This window comes from Lepidochelys kempii, chromosome 15 (genome assembly GCF_965140265.1).
Source record: "Lepidochelys kempii isolate rLepKem1 chromosome 15, rLepKem1.hap2, whole genome shotgun sequence".
NCBI lineage: Eukaryota > Metazoa > Chordata > Testudines > Cheloniidae > Lepidochelys > Lepidochelys kempii.
The window spans coordinates 32951461-32972819 of record NC_133270.1 but is presented as its reverse complement, the minus strand read 5'-3'; the positions used below and the strand labels follow the sequence as shown (position 1 = coordinate 32972819).

At 47.9% G+C, this 21359-nt stretch overlaps 2 protein-coding genes across 13 annotated transcripts in view; both read left to right on the top strand.

Moving 5' to 3' along the window:
• CHEK2 (checkpoint kinase 2) overlaps positions 1-8420 on the top strand; it is a 59641-nt gene extending 51221 nt beyond the window's left edge. For 6 of the 11 annotated variants that reach the window (XM_073312688.1, XM_073312695.1, XM_073312696.1 and 3 more), the window contains 2 exons: positions 5217-5297; positions 8221-8420. In XM_073312688.1, coding sequence (XP_073168789.1) covers positions 5217-5297; positions 8221-8316 — 177 coding nt within the window. In that variant the 3' untranslated portion in view covers positions 8317-8420. Of the gene's footprint in view, positions 1-767; positions 919-1203; positions 2372-3585; positions 3744-5216; positions 5298-7805; positions 7894-8220 lie in introns of those variants that run through there. The other 5 variants (XM_073312691.1, XR_012155044.1, XR_012155043.1 and 2 more) reach the window with 5 other exon arrangements.
• Positions 8421-15168: 6748 nt separating this feature from the next.
• Positions 15169-21359, top strand: part of TTC28 (tetratricopeptide repeat domain 28) — a 510505-nt gene continuing 504314 nt past the window's right edge. For both annotated transcript variants that reach the window (XM_073313673.1, XM_073313672.1), the window contains exon 1: positions 15169-15409. In XM_073313673.1, coding sequence (XP_073169774.1) covers positions 15311-15409 — 99 coding nt within the window. In that variant the 5' untranslated portion in view covers positions 15169-15310. The remainder of the gene's footprint in view (positions 15410-21359) is intronic.

Below are 21359 nucleotides of genomic sequence, written 5' to 3'. Positions count from 1 at the left end.
GGAGTGGATTAACTGGGTACAGATTTACATTTTAGGTTTTAGTTCTGTGCAGTTTATTTAAACACTGCGTGGTGGGTTCTAAAAACCAGTGATGATGGACATAATGGGAAAGGAGGCAATAAATTACAAGGGATAAAAAATAAGTGGGAGTGGCATTATAGACGAGATGAGAATTTGAGACGTTTCAAAGTGTAGTCAATTGAATCTCTTAAAATTCTGGTTGTATTCCTCCTCTGGGGAGGGCTCTGATTGCCACACTGTAATTTTAGTGAGACTGACAGGCACACTGGTCAGAAAAGAGTTTATAAGAATATCACAGCTGAAAAATGGTGCTTTGGGTTAATGGTCATAATGGGACAGTGAATTCATACACTATCTTTGCCAAGACACAAATACCAAGCCATTTTTTAATTGACAGATGTGGTCTGGGGTGTTGTCCTGGAAAAGCAATGTTTTGGCCAAAAGGAAATCTGACAAATTATTCAGCATTTAATGGACCATACACATTTGCATCACTGCAGATTTCTTTGGTGTTAGTTTGGAAACAGAGTTTTGTATGCAGGATTTTAATCTTGGCTCACTTCACAACTAGCAGGGGAAAGCTGCTTTCATCTGACAAAAATATAGGGGGCAGGAATACTTTACGTTAAAATGGGACTGCTATGGTTTCTACCCTCCACCCACCGAAATCCAAATGTCAGTCAATCCCTATTTTTAGAAATATTTCCTTACATGGCTGGCTGCCATCTTATACGAGTTGTTTGCAGGTGATGTACCCCTGGCTGCTCTGAAGGCCAGCATCCCAAATGTTCAGTTCTAGATGTCAGGCCACTTGAACACCACCAGAGGAGCCGCTTGAGCTCCTGTAACTGTGTGCAGTGAGGAGCTGATGGCCCTCCACTCTCTCTGCCATTGTCTGTAAGTATTGTTTTTAAAAACTAGCATAGAAGCAGCACGATGGATGCATGCATCAGATATACAGATGATGTCTATCAGGCCACAAGAGTTTGAAATGTCTTAGTATTTTTAGCTCCTTAGAGAAATGTTCAGCTATTAATAATAATTCAACCCCTCTGTCCAAATTTTCATTTCTGAACACTACATTTTTTAACCAGTAAGACCGCCAATGTAGGGTTGAAATATTTCTCCTGATGTTTAACCTAAAATTAACCGGTTTTTTTTTTTTTTTTTTTTAAACTCCAGTGGTCTACTCAAGACATGGAGCAGAGAGAGCAGCATTCAAGATAGGTTTTATAGTGTCCACTGTTTTTACCTGGGCTCTATTAGGCTTTGTATTCTAGTTTCAAGAAACTAATATTAACAAAATGGATATTAAGCAAGAGATTTCCAAAAGTTCAAATGGCAGTTAGCTACTATTTGTGTCTCTGAAAATCTTACTCTAAAATGCACGGTGACCTATTCTGTATCAGTTTTTCGTGGGTGATCCAGGTTTGATATGAATAAGGCCCATATGCTCCACAATTTTACATGGTCAAAGCTGATTAAATGATGCTGCAGGCCCAGTTTTAGCTCAGCTAGTACTAGTTGAGTATTCTGTGATCCATTGAGGAATGAAAAGATGGGAGAATAGCAATAATATTTTGTTCTTACTTGTGATGCACACAGTAACCAGCTGACCAAAATTCATCATTCTGCTGGTACAGAGACCACAGGATTCTATGGAGGATTGTGCAGACAAATTCACTGAACAGTTACTGTTGCAGTCCTCACAGAATGTTGTCCTTAGAAATTTGTTTGTGTGTGTGCGTGCACTAGCCCATGTCTTCCTGGAAGTGATGGACACAAGTGTTGCCTAAGGAGTAAAGAGCTCCCAAAGGACTAGCCACATATTTGACCTAATATCTGGGTCTGCTCTGAGTATACTGTGTCTGTTATTTGCAAAGCTTATGTTGCATGGTTTAGGTGTATTCTTTAGGTGTATTTAGGTGTATTCTTATCACTTGGCCAGTTATAGAGGTATAAAAGAAAGAATCAAAATCACTGTCTGCCGGTGTAAGGTCGTTCTCTTACTGTGGCCGTCTGAGGCCCTGTTCTTAGGCTAAGGCCTTTGGCAAGACAGCAGAGGCAGCCATAAGCTGGGAAGCAGCTGGTCACGTCCTCACATTCCAAACTAGTCACATTGAAAGAAGGTGCTATTGGGCTGTTAGGAATACAATCCTGTCCTGATAATGCCTATCGCCTCCAGAGAAAGGGAAGTGCCTAGAAGATGTAAAAGGAAACTTAGTTTGATAGCATCCTGTCTGGCAAGAACTCACTTATCAATAGCTGGGATGTGAAATCCTCATTTCTGTGTTTGTTCTATCACTGGTTTCAGAGTAACAGCTGTGTTAGTCTGTATTTGCAAAAGGAAAAGGAGTACTTGTGGCACCTTAGAGACTAACCAATTTATTTGAGCATAAGCTTTCGTGATGCATCCGGTGAAGTGAGCTGTAGCTCATGAAAGCTTATGCTCAAATAAATTGGTTAGTCTCTAAGGTGCCACAAGTACTCCTTTTCTTTTTGTTCTGTCACTGTCTTCCCCATTTCCCTATTGTTTGTCTGTATAATGTCTGTCTGGTTCTGTGATTGTTTCTGTCTGCTGTATATTTAATTTTGCTGGGTATAAACTAATTAAGGTAGTTGGGATATAATTGGTTAAATAATCATGTTACAATATGTTAGGATTCGTTAGTTAAATTTCAGGAAAATGATGGGTTAAGGTATAGCTAAGCAGAACTCAAGTTTTACTATATAGTCTGCAGTCAATCAGGAAGTGTGTGGGTGGGTGGGGGGGAAATGGGGACAGGGAATGGGGGTGGGAAATTGGAATCATGTTTTGCTAAGGGGTGGGGAATGGGAACAGGGACACAGGTAAGGCTCTGTGGTGTCAGAGCTGGGAAGGGGGACACTAAGGAAAGAAACTGGAATCATGCTTGCTGGAAGTTCACCCCAATAAACATCGAATTGTTTGCGCCTTTGGACTTCGAGTATTGTTGCTCTCTGTTCATGCGAGAAGGACCAGGGAAGTAAGTGGGTGAAGGAATAAGCCCCCTAACACCATCCACAGAGTAATTCGTCTCATTATCGGAGATCTGCTTTTCAGATGCTTGTGGAGTTGTCTTGTAGTAGTTTGAGTCATAACTACAAGGTGGGAATTAAACCAGGGGTTCTCAAATTCATTTGTAGTCTGGATCATATGTTACTAGAGAGATTGCCTGGTTGGACACCACCCCTCACATTAATGACTGTGGACCACCTCTCTTTCCATTTGCCATTGCAAGGTATATCTATGCAGCTACAGCAATAGCTTCCCTGGCAAATAACACTTAGACATTACTTGATGTGTTTTTATTTTTTTAATGTGTGGAGTGCCCTGTCCTCTTTTGGGAAAAGTTAATCATGTTATTTGTGCTGCTTTTTTAAATATAATCTCCCATCAGTTCTGTTTCTTTCTCTCCTTCTGCTCGTACTATATTTCCACTTGTGCAAGTCTCCCCATTTCCATTGCATGTGTTTCCCAGCCATTTGCTTCCTTTCTCTGTCTGTTGACTGGTTCCTCTTTCCTCCCCTCTTCCTCTTATGCAGCAAACCCTGGCCTAGTAGAAGCAGCAAGATTGGCTTCTTCTCCTTGCTTCCAGCCACTTTTACAGGCAGTGAGGAACCTGGATACCTGTAGCAGGAGCTGAGAACCAGGAGAACAGTATCCTGTGACCAATCAGCCTGTCCACAGACCACCACCATATGCTTCGTGGTTCACAGTTTGAGAATTACCCTATGAGCAAATTGTGTCTCCAGTGGGGGATTGGGTAGGCAGAATCCTATACCCCGTATTACTTAATGTGTGTGTGTATATATATGGTGCATCGCGGCTAGATGGTTTCTAAATATAAGGCAGAGTGTCATAAGCAAGTTTCCTTTGTGGCTTGCTTGTTCAGGGGATTTGTTGGAAGCACTGAGTCAGGTTAAGAACTTACTTAGCTCTTGACAACACTCTTTCCATGGCATCCCCCTGTGTCAGACTTAGTACAAAACTGTATTTTCCCATTATGCTATGACCACCTTACAATGGCATCATGTGCCCTTTGTAGGTATGGGACTTGTTCACTGTAATTCCCTTTTAGCAAGCTGTTTTCCTTATCCTTTGCAGCTTGTTTAAAATGCAACAGTGTATTTGAGCTGCTGTGATCATATTGCATGTGCCTTGACTTTTGTATATTGGTTCTCTATAAAGTCATTGGCCTTGAGTTTTCAGTCTTGATTTTTAAAGCTTTTAATGGTGTAGGTTCATTAGCAGCTTCCATATCTTCATTCTGACTGACATCTCTGTCCAAACACCACATGCCTTTGCTGTAGTGGCCTCTAGGGTATGACCTTTGCCTCTCAACCCCTCTTTCCCAACTTCTAAATGACACTAAAAAAAAAATCCCTAAAAATGCATGGTCACTCCTTGTTAACCCCCCACCCTTTTTTTAACCTTCCTTCTCTTTGTTCATTCATCACTGACTCTGCTTACTCCATTCCCTTTGTTCTTAAAGTCTTAGGCAGCTTTCAGAGTGTCTGATTTTATTGTTCTTTGGTGCCCCAGTCACTTCTGTGTGGTGTATGATGAATCAGTAAATATGTTATAGCTGAAACATATAAATAATTACAGGTTTCAGAGTAGCAGCTGTGTTAGTCTGTATTCGCAAAAAGAAAAGGAGTACTTGTGGCACCTTAGAGACTAACAAATTTATTTGAGCATAAGCTTTCCTGAGCTACAGTTCACTTCATCGGATGCATTCTGATGAAGTGAGCTGTAACTCACGAAAGCTTATGCTCAGATAAATTTGTTAGTCTCTAAGGTGCCACAAGTACTCTTTTTCTTTTTATATAAATAATTGTAAGACTTGGTATATTTTCCTGCACCCTTCATAAAGAATGTTACTTTTGAAAGCGCCCTTCAAAGTGAAGCTTTTAATTCCCTCTCCCACCATCACAGGCTGAAGAGGGTTGAATGGAGTCTCTCAGTACCTTTCCTAACTAACTTTTGTAGGAATTACTACTAAGTGTGCAGCCTCTTCAGCATTCCCAGCCCCAGCGAGACTGGTCCTGGGAACCTAATTTGAGGAACACATGGTAGTGCAGTGCCCTAACCACTGGACTCACCGAACCAGCCATATCTTAGACTTTTTTTCCCCAAACATTCCATGTAACTAAATGTTTATAATTCTTCACAGGATGAAAATATGAAGAGCACATTTCAAGAGCTACTCTCACAAACAAGAGTCTCTATGCATCCACCACAGACATCAAGACTGGTATGTTTTTTGCTTTGTTGTTTTTTAGTTTGCATTTAAAACATGCTGAGTAGGTGTTTTAAATGCCCTGCTCCAGCTGAAGCCCCAAGCCTTGGCAGGCACCCCGCCGCCTCCTCCCCTCCCACCGATTTTTGCCAAGGTTTGCTGGCCCTGCTAGGTCACCTGGTGCTGCCAGGTCCCCTTCCTGCCTGGCAGCTACTGGCGCTGGCAAGCTGGGAGCTGTGGCATGGGAAGAGGGAGTGGCCACAGCTGGGAGCTACAGGGAGAGCCACTGCTTTTGCTGATGCATCTCCCTGAGGAGCTAAAGCAGTGGAAGCTCCCTGCAGCTGTTTGCTGCTGTCTCTCCATGTGGAGCTAACACCTGGGAGCTACAGGGAGGGGCTGCTGAGGGTAAGAGGGGGTGGGTGTCTGGGGGGCATGACTCAAGCTGTTGGGGAGGGGGAGTGAGAATCTTTAAACTGTACCCCCCCACTCTCAGCAGGCACCAGTCATCTCTGGCAGAAGCTCCTAGCCCCACCACCCTGCCTCAGGGTAGAAGCCCCGAGCCTCCCTCCCTCTCCCCCCAGTCTGGAAGGTGGAGAATGGGGGTGTGTGGGGGCTCCGTGAACCTCACTTCAACTGTAAAAGAGCTGCATGTGGCTCGCAAGCTGGCTTGAAAAGTCTCTCTGGTAACTTCCAAAAAATTGGAAGATCCTCAGTCCATCGTTCAATATCTTCCTTTTAGTTGTAAAACCACAGTCCAGAGAATCAGAGCAGAAAAGAGGCAAAATGGAGTCATCTCAGGGATCTTTTCTACCCTTTGCCATGTGCCTGGAAATTTTCTGTTTAAAACAAAGTTCACAGCTCAGTTTGTGGAAAGTTACTGGCACAAAATGGAGTCCAGGATCATATGAGCATATCATCTGTTGTTACATGGCTTGATGACTCTCAGGGGCAGCCATTGCTCATATCCGTGCTGAGGTGTCCACAGGAAGATCTTCCTGGGTATAATGAGTTTCTTCTGTGGCCCATTATGAGAGCTAAGTGTATTTAATGGGCCACCAAACTTGAATAGTCCGTTCACAATGTGCTGGCTAAACTGGATGTAAACTACCTTGTGGGTGTTACCCCAGGAACAAACACATTTGAGATACAGATATATAGCCTATGTGCATAGGTTCAGATACAGTGATGATACATGGATTTAAACAGATAACTTTATTTGGAAAATCATAACTTTTCCATTGACACCTTACAAGATATACTTCGTACAAAATCTGTTGCAATTGTCTAACAGTGGCAATAAATATCATTGATATAAATGGTCATATTTCAATCATGCAGCATCACAGTAGGAATAAAATGAAATTTTATAAGCAGAGAAATTGAGATTAGAAAGAAATCCATTTATAGTAGTAAAAATTGATTTTGAATATTTATCCTGCAGAAACTTATAATTTCAAGCTAGTGTGGCAGGGAGGGATAGCTCAGTGGTTTAAGCATTGGCCTGCTAAACCAGGGGTTGTGAGTTCAATCCTTGAGGGGGCCATTTAGGGATTTGGGGCAAAAATTGGGGATTGGTCCTGCTTTGAGCAGGGGGTTGGACTAGATGATCTCCTGAGGTCCCTTCCAACCCTGATATTCTATGATTACACGCCTGCCTGCTCTGTGCTGGTTAGCTCTGTCAGTTACTATACCTTTTACCAGTAGAATCAGTAGGTATCATCAAAGCACTTAAGTATGTGGTTAATTCTAAGTGCATAAATTGTCCCAGTAGACTTCAATAGGACTATTCTTGTGCTTAAGATGAACCATATGCTTGAGTATATTTGATCATCATAGCTTTAAAGACCCAGATACTTAATATCCTAGGAAGAACTGATATTAACTGAAGGCTGGAGATTGTGTGTAGGGTTGTCACTGTAAGATAGTAAGAAGGAAAGATAAGAGTAAGATTGGGGAGCTGGGTGCTTCCTTGTATTTTATTTTACTTTTTTGAGGGGAAAAAATGGAGAGAGAGAAGGGATTAAGAGCAGCTGTCTGATAGGTTTCAGAGTAGCAGCCGTGTTAGTCTGTATCCGCAAAAAGAAAAGGAGTACTTGTGGCACCTTAGAGACTAACAAATTTATTTGAGCATAAGCTTTCGTGAGCTACAGCTCACTTCATCAGATGCGTCCACATGCATCCAATGAAGTGAGCTGTAGCTCACAAAAGCTTATGCTCAAATAAATTTGTTAGTCTCTAAGGTGCCACAAGTACTTTTTGTCTGATGTTAGAGGATCATATATGCTTGCTGATTGGGGAGGCCATTGCCAGTTCCCACTGTCTTGCGGATAACGTAAGGATCATCCCGTCCTTAAAACAGGTAGCTATTTCTGCATCATTGCTGTAAATAAATCCAGCTCAGATGCCTTGTTTGTAATCAGAACTTTTAATATGTTCTTAAATTGTTTATCACATTTAGTTTAAGTCTGAAAGAAATTATTTGTTGCGGTTCCTTGATCAGATTTTTTGTGCATCATCCCTCAGAGTGTTCATCTGGTTGGTGTCAGTCCAGGAAAAATTGACACATGAGGGGGCTTTGATGTAACCAGGACAAATAAAACTGACAACAAATGTGAGTTTACTAAATGACAGATGATCAAGAAAGAGAGAGAACTAGTCATATTAATTTTATGGAGTGACAGGCAACCTGATAAATGGTTTTAAGGATTGGTAATGGTGAGAGTGCAGATGATGATGACTGAATCTTTTTCCATGGTTGATTGTGTTTTTGCTCTCAGTTGTCATATGGGAGGCAGCAAAGAGAGTTTTCTTAAACATCTTGAACTCACAGTAGGCATGATAGTTGGGCTCTGCCTCCATTCTGAACATATATTAAAATTAAAGGTGTTAGGTATTTGTGTTTGACTTGCATAGACATGCTCCTGCCTCTTTCTTTTAGCCAACCACAACCAGAAAACGTCCCCATGAAAAGGAAGAGGAATCTGGCTCTTCTAAGCATGCTGTTCCTTCGACATCATTTCAGGAAAAAAAGTGAAGGAAAGTAAACTTACTTGAATTGCTGTTTTTGTCTATCGATTATACAGATTTTTATAAGAAATGTTTTTCTCTTAATAATGGAATAATTGTTCTGTACTAATAATTGATAAATAAAAATAACTTTGTAAGAATGGAGTGACTCACTGAATTGGACAACAGCTTGTGGGGATTCCCATACATACAAGGTAAAATACCAAGCAAACTACCACCTGCCCTCAAACTTCTTTCTGGGGCAAAGTTATCAAGAGGGTGATGGCAGGCCAACTCCATAAGCAATGGGACCCTCCCTGGTAGTTTGGACCTCTGCCATTCTGGTTTCATAGTGCTGGAATGGCACAGAGATGGTATTCACAACACTAATGGATTACCTCAGGGCTCAGAAGTGAAATATACTTGCTAATGTTGCTGGACTTTCTCAACCATTGACACCATTTCATCATAAGGAAATGCCCTATGGGAACCCATAACAGGAATTTGCTTCAAGGTGATTCAGTCATTCAAATGATTCCAGAGCATGTGATGAACAGCTGATCCTCTTCCCCCACAGGCCATTACCTGAAATGTACCACAGGTATCAAACTTTATTTTGCACTTATATGAAGCTACTGATAGAGACTGAGATGGTATTGGCTTCAGAAACAATTAGATGGTAAATTCTGGGTGACAGAGTCCATGGCTTTCTGTTTCTGTAAACTGCCTAGTATGCTTTCAGCTGCTGTAAAAACAAATGATGCCATCAATATATGGTTGGCATCTAGTTCTGTCTCCTTCTCAACAAATGTTTACATTATTTACCTTAGAAAGGGGATGAATAAGAAGGGACATTATAAGAGTATATAAAATATTTAATATCTAGAGAAGTAGGTAATGAGAAGTTCTTTGAGTGCTTGCTCATGTCCATTCCACGTTAGATGTGCATGTGCTGCATGCACCATCACCAGAGATTTTTTCCTTCAGTGGTATCCGTGAGGCTGGCTCTCGCACCCTCTGGTGCTGTACGCTCAGGCACCAGTATAAGGGGCCCGGCTGGTCCCGCACCCCCTTGGCTCCTTCTCACCACCCAGGACGGTTGATGAAACAACTTATCTTGCTTTGGCAAGGTGATCATTCAGTGGTTTTTCCTGTTGTTTTCTAGTTTAGTTACATTCAGTTTTAATTTCTAGTAGTAGTGTACGTAGTGTAGATATTTTTAATTTATATAACTAGACCCCCTCTCTTAGCTTAGAGGGGTTCCTTTCACCCTTGGGGCGGGACATACCCCAGTCTCTGGACGTCAAACCTTGTGCCTCCTGTGCCAAGCCTATGCTGCTGAGAGACCCACACTCCAGCTGTCCGAAGTGCCCGGGAGAAGCTCACGTATAAGAGCGTTGCCAAATCTTCGGCAACTACAAGCCCTTGTACAAAAAAGGACAGGGAGGCTAGACTAAGAGCTGTCCTAATGGAAGCTGCTCTTAGGTCGGCATCAGAGTCAAGCCGGTCGGACTCAGCACTGAGCACCTCCACTTTGGTGCGAATCTCCCCTCAGGCACTGTGTTTCTTGGTACTGGAGAGGGGGAACAGTACGAAGAAAGAAACACAAGAAATAAGGGTCAGAGAGGGGGCACTCCCCAGTACCAAGGAAGGACAAACAAGGGGAATACAGCAGAGTACAACCTGTGTTGGACCACTCCTCCATTCCTGTTCTGCTAGTGCCACCTTTGACTCCTCCCTGCTTGCAGGTGCTGATAAGTCTACTGCAGGACCATCCTCCAACTCTGGGAAGACATCATGGAACGAGTAGGATCGCATTGCCTTCCACCCTGGAGGCCTTTGCAGCTGCCAGGGACCTGATGACATTCCTGGTTCCTCCGACCCAATGGGACAACTCCTGGCTCTGATGAGCATGAGCAGAAGGGAGCACATTGCCTCAAGCTGATACCCAGCACTGGGCCCTTCGGTGCTGACTAGAGGAAAAACAGCCCTTCTGTCATCAGTGAAATCTTCACAGCTCTTCACCAGGGTCTCCTTAAGAGGACTAGTCCTCGGAGTTGGAGGTGGACCCCACCACACAACCAAGGGGTCGTCGCCAATACCCATCCTATGTTCCACTAGATCTTGGTGTGGGCCCTCCCCCTGGCACCTGGCCCAGAGGTAAGTGGCCGATGCAGGTCCAGTGGCCAATCGAATTTCCATGGGGTTTTACTCCGGTACTGGAACCACCACCCAGCTGTTTCTACTAGGTGGTGTCCGAGAGGAGGGCTCCTCCACTGCACCGTCCGGCTGACCCAGTAGCAAGCCTGGTACTGACATGCAGGACTTAGGCCTAGGTGATATCTTTGGGGCTGAAGAAGAAGAGGAAGGCCCCCCCGCACTGGTACAGGCCTCTTCCTCCTCCTACCCTGATGAAGCTGTCTCGGGACCAAGCAGCTTGTGCCTCAGGACAACTTTAGAGCTCATCAGGAGCTATTCAAAAGGGTAGCTTCTAGCCTGGGGCTAGAGGTGGAGGTTCTTAGAGTCCCTCACATAGCCTTATTGACATTTTGGCTACGGTGGTCCTGTCAAAGGTGGCCCTACCCCTCAATGAGGCCATTATGGGTCCAGTCAGGTCTCTATGGCAGACCCCATTCTCTCTCCCTCCCTCCCACCTCAAGGGCAGAGAAAAACTACTATGTGTCTGCCAAGGGATATGAATACCTGTACTTCCACCCTCCTCTCAGATCTCTTATAGTCACAGTGGCCAATGAGAGGGACAGGCATGGAGAGCTAGGTGTGACCCTGAAGCAAAAGGACTTAAAGAAGCTAGACCTGTTCTGTAGGAAGATTGGGTTATAGCTTCGCATTTCCAACCAAGAAGCTTTGCTTGGGAGGTATGATTACAACATTTGGGACTTCATGGCAAAGTTTAAAGACTTACTGCCATAAGACTCCAGGTAAGAGTTTTCTGCCCTAATGGAGGAAGGGAAGACCATAGCCTGAACCTCCCTCCAAGTGGCCCAGGATGCAGCTGATGTGGCAGCCAGAACAATGGCTTTGGCCATGGTTATGAGTAAATGCTCCTGGCTCCAATCCTTGGGGTTGCCACCTGAGGTCCAACAGTTCATCCATGATTTTTCCTTTGAGGGTACCACCTCCTCCTTGGAGCAGATGGACTCGAAGCTCCATGGTCTGAAGGACTTCAGAGCTACCCTCACATCCCTGGAACCTTTGAGGAAGCATATCAGGCCTCAACAGCCAACCCACTTCTTGGCTCCTCTGCCCTGCCAGAAGCTGTTTAAAAAACAGAGCAGGGGTTACAAGCACAGGCAACCACTCCCCTCCACTTCAACCTCACTACTGGGTTCACACAGGTATCTGGAAGGCCCCAAACAAAATGTTTGAAGGTACGCCCGAGAGCATTATCAATTCCTGCACTGGATCCTGCCCCGTTTTTGTTTTCAGACCATCTCTCCTACTTCAGCCCAGTGTGGTCCCTCATCACCTCGGACTGCTGGATGCTCAGTACAGCAAAGGAAGGTTACACCCTTCAGGTTTCTTCCTCTCACCTGCCACCCTGTCCCTTGTCAGGGACCTTTCTCACAAGCAACTTCTAGTCCACGAGGCACAAGCCCTCCTTCACGTAGGGACTGTGGAGGTGATGCCCCAGAATGGGAAAAGAGAAGAGATTTTACTCTCATTATTTCCTAATCCCGAAAGCCAGAGGGGCTCTCTGCCCCATCCTGGACCTGCACTGCCTCAACAATTATCTCAGGAAACTGAGGTTCTGCATGGTTTCCCTGGTCTCTGCTATTTTCTCTCTGGATACAGGAGACTGGTACACCACCCTCGACTTCAAAAATCCCTATTTCCACATCTCCATCTTCCAGGGCCACAGAAGGTTCCTCAGATTTATCATAAACCAGCCTCATTACCAGTTCACTGTCCTGCCCTTGGACTGTCAGCAGCCCCTTGGGTTTTCACAAAATGCATGGACTCTGTGCTCATAGTTCTCGCTCCCCTTGACTGGTGGAGGGATTCCTGAGTGGTGGCTGCAGGTGTTCCCTTTGTCACCTCCAAGCCTTCAGTATCCCAAATTTCAGATGCACCTGATCTAGGCTGGGGGACTCACCTTGGAATGCTGGGCCTGTTGGAATGCTTTCCTTGCACATAAACTTCAGCCCCAGATGGCAGGGCTCGGACTATCAGCCTTCTGTGGTTTATATATTGCCCATGTCCTGGCTGTGACTTTTGCTAAAACTACCTGTGCTAAAATCTTAGCCTTGATTATGATAGATAGCATCACACTAGGACTTCTGTTGTGTTAGTTATGGGAGTCAAAACCCAAACCTGATAACTGGATGTACAAAGAGGAATATCTAGTAAGATGGAGGTGATACTAGTGTATATGATGGTGAGGAAGCACTGCTGTGTTCATGCCTCACAAATGATATTGAAAAACGTGGAAAGAGAATCTACAAAAAGGACTTGTCATCTGGACACTACTTCCCCTGAGAGACTAAGGCCTGGATGAGACCAGGAAATTAGGTCACTATAACTACATTGCTCAAAAATCCCCACCCCTGAGTGACATGGTTAAATCAGCGTAACCGCTGCTGTAGACAGTGCTGGGCTGATGGGAGAATTCTCAGCTCCTGCATCTCGGGTAGGTGGAGTAGCTACGCCAACATAGAATCATAGAATATCAGGGTTGGAAGGGACCCCAGAAGGTCATCTAGTCCAACCCCCTGCTCAAAGCAGGACCAATGCCCAGTTAAATCATCCCAGCCAGGGCTTTGTCAAGCCTGACCTTAAAAACCTCTAAGGAAGGAGATTCTACCACCTCCCTAGGTAACGCATTCCAGTGTTTCACCACCCTCTTAGTGAAAAAGTTTTTCCTAATATCCAATCTAAACCTCTCCCACTGCAACTTGAGACCATTACTCCTCGTTCTGTCATCTGCTACCATTGAGAACAGTCTAGAGCCATCCTCTTTGGAACCCCCTTTCAGGTAGTTGAAAGCAGCTATCAAATCCCCCCTCATTCTTCTCTTCTGCAGGTTAAACAATCCCAGCTCCCTCAGCCTCTCCTCCTAACTCATGTGTTCCAGTCCCCTAATCATTTTTGTTGCCCTTCGCTGGACTCTCTCCAATTTATCCACATCCTTCTTGAAGTGTGGGGCCCAAAACTGGACACAGTACTCCAGATGAGGCCTCACCAATGTCGAATAGAGGGGAACGATCACGTCCCTCGATCTGCTCGCTATGCCCCTACTTATACATCCCAAAATGCCATTGGCCTTCTTGGCAACAAGGGCACACTGCTGACTCATATCCAGCTTCTCGTCCACTGTCACCCCTAGGTCCTTTTCTGCAGAACTGCTGCCTAGCCATTCGGTCCCTAGTCTGTAGCTGTGCATTGGGTTCTTCCGTCCTAAGTGCAGGACCCTGCACTTATCCTTATTGAACCTCATCAGATTCCTTTTGGCCCAATCTTCCAATTGGTCTAGGTCCTTCTGTATCCTATCCGTCCCCTCCAGCGTATCTACCACTCCTCCCAGTTTAGTATCATCCACAAATTTGCTGAGAGTGCAATCCACACCATCCTCCAGATCATTTATGAAGATATTGAATAAAACCGGCCCCAGGACCGACCCCTGGGGCACTCCACTTGATACCGGCTGCCAACTAGACATGGAGCCATTGATCACTACCCGTTGAGCCCGACAATTTAGCCAGCTTTCTACCCACCTTATGGTGCATTCATCCAGCCCATACTTCCTTAACTTGCTGACAAGAATACTATGGGAGACCGTGTCAAAAGCTTTGCTAAAGTCAAGAAACAATACATCCACTGCTTTCCCTTCATCCACAGAACCAGTAATCTCATCATAAAAGGCGATTAGATTAGTCAGGCATGACCTTCCCTTGGTGAATCCATGCTGGCTGTTCCTGATCACTTTCCTCTCATGCAAGTGCTTCAGGATTGATTCTCTGAGGACCTGCTCCATGATTTTTCCAGGGACTGAGGTGATGACATGAGATCCCCTCCCCTTGGCACAGGCCAATTGGCGCCAATTTACTGAGGCGCTGGAGCGGCCTAGCTGCGGCGGTGCCAACTGTAGCAGTTTACAGGTAGACGAGCCCTAAGTCTTGCATAGCCCTGTTGGTCCGAAGCTATGAGAGAGAAGGTGGTTGAGGTAATGTCTCTGGGTGCGAGAGAAGCTTTCAAGCTATGCACAGTTCTTCTTGAGGCCTGAGGTCCTCAGAGCACCCTTCTCCGACCCGAGGAAGAGTTCCCTGTAGCTGGAAGCTTCTCTCTCTCACCAACAGAAGTTCGTCCAAAAAGGATATTACCTCAACCACCTTCTCTCTGCTGGGCGAGGTAGTTTAAGGGGTTGAGGGAAGAGGTGACCGACGCAGTGCCTGTAAGTACCGTCCAAGAAAGAAGACAAGTCCTAAATCTTTGAAAGAGCAGCCGCTATCCCCACAAACTATAAGGGCTGAGAAACATCCGTCAACTTCAGCGTCGAGGATACAATTTTTGTCTGGCATCCGTGTGTCATTCACCCCAGGACCAGCTCCAGGGCCGTAGTAAATGTCCCTTCGCTTGGCATCTTTGAGCCGAGTCGCCCCCAAACTGTGCTCTTGTTCACCCGCACATGGGGCGAGAGGCGCTGGCCGCGGCCGGTCCTGCTGCCTGACGAGTCTCTCAGCGGCGCCGGGCGGGAGCTCGCCCAACCGGCGCCCGAGTTCGGGACACGGCGCCGCCTGCCCCGCGGCCGAGCCCCGCAGCATGACGCTGGTGCCGCGACGCCCTCGGGGGGTCGCGGTCGAGCGGGTGGAAGGGGCGGAGCGAGCCCGGGGTCCGGCGCGAGCCCAGCCCTGGGGGCGGGGCTGGGGCAGCGCGGGTCCCACAGCAGCCGGAGCTCGGATCATGGCGCCGGGGGCTGGGGAGCCGGAGTGGGAGCAGCCCGGCCCGGAGTGCGGGGCGGCGGCGGCCCCCTGAGGAGGAGGAGCTGGAGCTGGAGCTCGAGCTCCATGGAGCAACAGGCGCCGCCGCCGCCTGCCCCGCTGGGGGCCGCAACTGGGGGCTGGGCTCGTAAGCGGCAGCAACGGCGGGACCTGGAGCCTCCCCGAGTAAGTTGTAGGCGGGCCGAGGCCGGGGGTCCCGTGTTGGGAAGTGGAGGGCCCCGGCCAAGAGCAACTTCTCTGTCTCCTCAGCAGGCGGGAGCGGATCCCCCTGCCCCAGCCGCGCGCTCCTTTCCCCCTCACCGGCCCCCCCCCCCCCCAGTCGCGCGCTCCTTTCCCCCCTCACCGGCCGGGAGCGACCCCCCCCCCTCCCGGGTCGCGCGCTCCTTTCCCCCTCACCGGGCCCCCCCCCCAGTCGCGCGCTCCTTTCCCCCTCACCGGCCGGGAGCGACCCCCCCCCCTCCCGGGTCGCGCGCTCCTTTCCCCCTCACCGGGTCCCCCCCCCAGTCGCGCGCTCCTTTCCCCCCTCACCGGCCGGGAGCGACCCCCCCCCCCTCCCGGGTCGCGCGCTCCTTTCCCCCTCACCGGGCCCCCCCCGGGTCGCGCGCTCCTTTTCCCCCTCACCGGCCGGGAGCGACCCCCCCCCCCTCCCGGGTCGCGCGCTCCTTTTCCCCCTCACCGGCCGGGAGCGACCCCCCCCCTCCCGGGTCGCGCGCTCCTTTTCCCCCTCACCGGCCGGGAGCGACCCCCCCCCCCCTCCCGGGTCGCGCGCTCCTTTTCCCCCTCACCGGCCGGGAGCGACCCCCCCCCCCCCCCCCCCGGGTCGCGCGCTCCTTTTCCCCCTCACCGGCCGGGAGCGACCCCCCCCCCCTCCCGGGTCGCGCGCTCCTTTTCCCCCCTCACCGGCCGGGAGCGACCCCCCCCCCCCCCTCCCGGGTCGCGCGCTCCTTTTCCCCCTCACCGGCCGGGAGCGACCCCCCCCCCCCCCCCCCCGGGTCGCGCGCTCCTTTTCCCCCCTCACCGGCCGGGAGCGACCCCCCCCCCTCCCGGGTCGCGCGCTCCTTTTCCCCCTCACCGGCCGCCCCCGCCCCCTCCCCCTCCAGTCGCGCGCTCCTTTTCCCCCTCACCGGTTGGGAGCGACCCCCCTTCTTATCTCTCTGGTTGGTCAGCCCTAGTTCCCTGAAGCCCAGAGCTGGGCCTGGGGAGGGTGGAACTTGGGGGAACAGAGGTGGGGAGGGGTTGCAGAGTGATGGGTGCAGTTGTGGGTCTCCCATTTTGGGCAGCGTGATAATAGGGGGTTTACTGTTCTTGCCCCATAACAGTTGTGTAGTAGGGAAATGGCTCATTTCCAGCTCTGCAGGCATACACAGTCACTGCTCTGGCTACAGATGTCGTTTTTATGCCCTTAGCAGGGTATTAGGTGTGATGAAAAATACCTTGGACAGGTCTTGTCTACACTAGAAGTTCGAGCATATGGGTAGAGCATGTTTACACTCAGCCACTTGTGCCAGTGTATTGTGTCCACACAGAATCAAGTACAGTTGCATTGGCAAAAAATGTCTCAGTGTTCTCCATGCTGCTTTGAGGCACATGATCTTGTGGGAAAGTGCCACTGTGTATTGTGGGGCAGTCACTGAGTGTTGTGGGATACCCACACCTGTCTTTGGGAATTGTGGGCACTTGGGTCAGGTCTGCATATCAACCTACAGCTGGGATTCATACTCTCAGATTGAGCCACCAGCGGTTGATTTAGTGGGTCTAGTAAAGACCTGCCAAACTGACAGCAGATTGCTCTACAGTCAACCCCTGTACTCTACCCCTGACCAGAAGAGTAAGGTAAGTCGATTTTCTCCTGTCAACCCTCTGTGGTGTAGGCCCTGCAGTAACTCGATGTCGACTCCAGCTACGTTATTCACATAGCTGGAGTTTTGTAGCATAGGTTTACTTACTGTGGTAGTGTAGACATAGCCTTGGAGTAAAATAATAATCCTTACTTCTTACCTCGTGCTTTTCATGACTAGATCTCAAAGCAGACTGTCCAATTGTCCTTAACATGTTTTCTGTAGCAGTCGTGATTCTTGGTGTTCCCACCTAGCCTTTATTTCCCTGGCAAGCTGGACAGAAGCATGGAAAGGTTTAACTATCACCTAAGTAGTTGCCAAATTAACATGGGGTGGCCTTCGGAGACTTAAGGGCAGATAGAGATGTCCCATGACAAGGCTCAATCTCAGCAAGGAAACTGTTCTCAAAGTTAGTGCTCTGTGCTGTGCAGTGCATAATATCTGTGAGATCATGTTGCCAGGATGGGTATGTGAGGAGTACAGGAGGCTGTCTGCTGAATTCAAATAGCTTGAAAGTAGTCTGGTTAACGGTGTCACTGTCAATACAGTTTGCGTGAGAGAAGCTTTGTAAACTTACTTGGACAGTGGGCAATAATGTGACTATTTCTATGGGATCATTAGTACAGTAACCTGTGTTTCAATAGGCTTGGATTAATAAATGTTAAGGGATATTGTATTGAAATATGTAAAATAGTGTATGTATGTGAGCAACAGTAAAATAACTGCTGATGTATTTCCAGATTGAGCAAGGCGATTGCTTCTGTAGTATACGTGGACTGCTGACTATATAAATACTCAGTTTTTTAAATTGAGGTGGGGAAAGTCTTTCTGGCTATATGAATTACTCTCTAGCGTTGCAGGCAGTTCTGTAATGCTGGAAAGCACAATAAAAATGCACCAACTTTCACACAGCATTTACTTCATGAACACAGTATGTCCAGCATCACAATAAAGAGGCAGTAACTTATAAAAAACTTAGACTACACTAGCTATGGTATGCAGTTACTTATACAAAGTGCCATGTGCACACTGGATGCCAATGCATCCCAGTTAACAAACAGGACATGTAATGAAAGCAGTTTCCTTTGTTCCCTGAGCTTTTGTCCATTGGAGTAGGGTACAGAGGGAACTAATGTAATAGGGGATATATGATCCTTGTGAATAACCTCTAAGGGTTATATTTTGGTGTAGGGTGAATGCTGAAGTTGTCCTTGGTGTCTCCTAGTCAACACTTGGTTCAAGAGCTGGGTCTGCTGCTTCAGTAGCTGCAGCGTGGCTGTCTGTACTTCTCTGTCCTTTCTGAACTCCTCTAGCAGCTGTTCATGCCGGTCCCTTGCATTTCTCTTGGAGTCCTCCACATTCTTGGAGAACATGTCCTTTTTGTACTTCCATTTGGCCCTAGTAGTGCTCAAGTTTTAGTGAGGCTCTCCTCAAGATTCTTCCCATTAAGGTTGTTGATAAATGCATGGATGTGCTGTTGAGTAATGGCAGATGATTTCATATGTATTGGAAGAAAGGATAGATAGATGGATGCCTCCTATCATCTTTTCCTAGCCAATGTAAAAACACAGGCATGCATTTACTAAGAGTTACAGGAGCATATCAACCTACATTATGATTAGGGCCTTACCAAATTCATGGTTCACTTTGGTCAATTTCACTGCCACAGGGTCTTAAAATTGGTCAATTTCACGATTTCAGATGTTTACATCTGAAATTTCATGGTGGTGTAACCCTGGGGGTCCTGATCTAAAAGGGGATTGGGGGTGGGGCCCAAAGCTACTGTTTCAGGATTGCCATACTCACTTCTGTGCTGTGGAGTTTCCTGCAGCTGGAAGAGGCTCTCGGAGGTGGAGACAGGTCCGATCTTCCCAGCCTGGCTCCTAGCTGCTAGTCAGGGCCAGTTGTGGATTAACACATGGGCCTGTGCCCAGGGGCCCTGGACAATTTGAAAAATGGGTGCCCAAGCCTTGGCAAGAGCCATGGGGTGGAAGCCCCGAGCCCCAGCAGGCGCTGCGGGGACTGAAGCCCCAAGCCCAGACAGGATCCAGGAAGGGGGGCAGAAGCCCCGAGCCTGGGCGGCCCAGAGCCCACACAGGAGCCGTGGGGGTGGGGGCAACAGCCTGAGCCCAGGCAGGAGCCCCGGGGGGAAGAGGAGGCGGAAGCCTGGAGCTCAGGCATGAGCGGTGGAAGGCAAAAGCTCCGAGTCCCAGCTGGAGTCACAGGGGGTGGTAGTCCCCAGCCCAGGTCCCTGAGATGGGTCAGGAGCCGAGTGGTGGGGGCAGGAGCCCCGAGCCCAGGCAGGAACCACGAGGTGGCATCCCTGAGCCTGGCAAGAGCTGCTGGAGCTGGGAGGGTGCGGGGGAGGGTCCTGGCTGGAGCCCAGTGCCCCCAGCCCTGGCAAGAACCACTGGTGGGAGATGGGGGCAGTAGCCCAGAGCCTGGGCAGGTGCCACAGGGGCTTGGGGGGAGGGAGCAGCAGCTGGCAGGAGCCATGGGGGGGGCGGCGGCCCCCCCGCCCCCTTCCCCCAAGCCCTGGCAAGAGCCACAGGGGGCGGAAGCCCGGAGCCCAGCTCTGGGGCTGCTGCAGTGCAGAAACCCTCATTTCTTTGCTGCCTGGGGAGATGGGTCTATTCTCCCTCTGATAACAGCCGTGCAGGGGAAGGACAAATCCTGTCTCTTCCCCCCCACCCCCAGCCCCGGCTGATTTGGGGGAGATCAGATTTCACGGGGAAGGGCTTATTTCACAGTCTGTGACATGTTTTTTACGGCCGTGAAATTGGTAGGCCGCTAATTATGATTTATTATTGGAGCTCTAATCATCACTTGCATCTATCAATCTCCCTTCTCTAAGGATGAAACATGTCAGAGCGAGACACTCAGAGTGTGTCTGGGGGGTCTTGCAAGATATCTATCTGTTCCTTGTTTACAGCCATCTCACTGTATTTTGCCTTGTCATCCCCTTCCTGACCCATGAAGAGCTCCTTCTTCTTGTCTGCCCTCCCAGGGGGCCTTTCTCCTCCATTTACAGGACACCATGTCCAAGGTGGCTACAGGTGTGATGGTCCCTGATGAATATTATAGAAGACATAGGTCATGCAGGCAGCTCCACAAGTCATGTTTTTCTCCTTCACCTTTCAGTAGCCCTGCTTCATCTCCTTTTTCTTGGAATGGCACTGGGATTCTTTTCTTGAATATCTGAGTTTTGCCATCGGCTTGGCAAAGTCACTATAAATATTCTTTTTCCTACTACAGCTGTTCCTTCACTTGCTTCTCTTCCCATAGTGCATGGAAACCAAGTACCTTTTTCCTGGACCAGGTTGGTAGCATGAGACCAAGAGCAGGGACCATAGAGTTGCCAATCCTCCAGGATTGTCCTGGAGTCTCCAGGAGTTAAAGATGAATCTTTAATTAAAGACTGTCATGTTTTGAAACCTCCAAGAATACATCCAAACCAAACTGACAACCCTCTCAAGGAACCACACTTTCGGTGAAAAGGCAGCGGGTAATGGGACAGATGTAGCTATGAACACTGTGCTAGACATTTAAAAGTGAGATGGCCCTCTAGTCATTTTGGCCCCTGGGCAGAAGAGTTCAAAAGTGCTGGCAGGCAGGTCATTCCTGAAGGGAGTGTTGTATTGTGGAATTACGGTTGGAATACTTATGCCAATACAGGTATGTATGCACCCACATTCGGCCTTGATAGAAATATACTGGCAGAGAGCTTATGTTGTTCAGAAAATGGAGATGATGATGCCAGGAAAAGTGGAGGGTTTTGTCAGTAGGAGGCAAAATGCAGCATCAGGCTATGTTGAAAAAAGGAATGTTTTGTCAGCACAGCTTTCTAGTATAGACCAATCTTCAGACTGAATTATTGAGTCATCCACCAATGTGTGACATGCTTGTCTGCCTGTCTTTGGCACATTGTTTAGATGCCATGTTTATATCTCAGCCCATGTACCATAATTAAATTCAGGACTTCATATTCCTTCCAGTCCACATGGACTCTCCCACTGATGTCTGTGAGAGGTTTGCATGGATACAAAGGGGATAATATAGCCTTCTGGTAATAACTAAACTTGTATTTATTAATTATTTATCCCATGCCTTATTGTCACATTCACTGTTGTTCCGTGACAAAATCCTTTTCTGCGTTTTGTTTCTCATCCTTCCCAGTCTTCCTTTCTACATATCTCAGTCTTCTCTGTTTATTCCTACCTTTTTTATTCCCATTGTATTTCCTTCTCTGAAGTAACCTTCAGTCCCCACATTTGAAG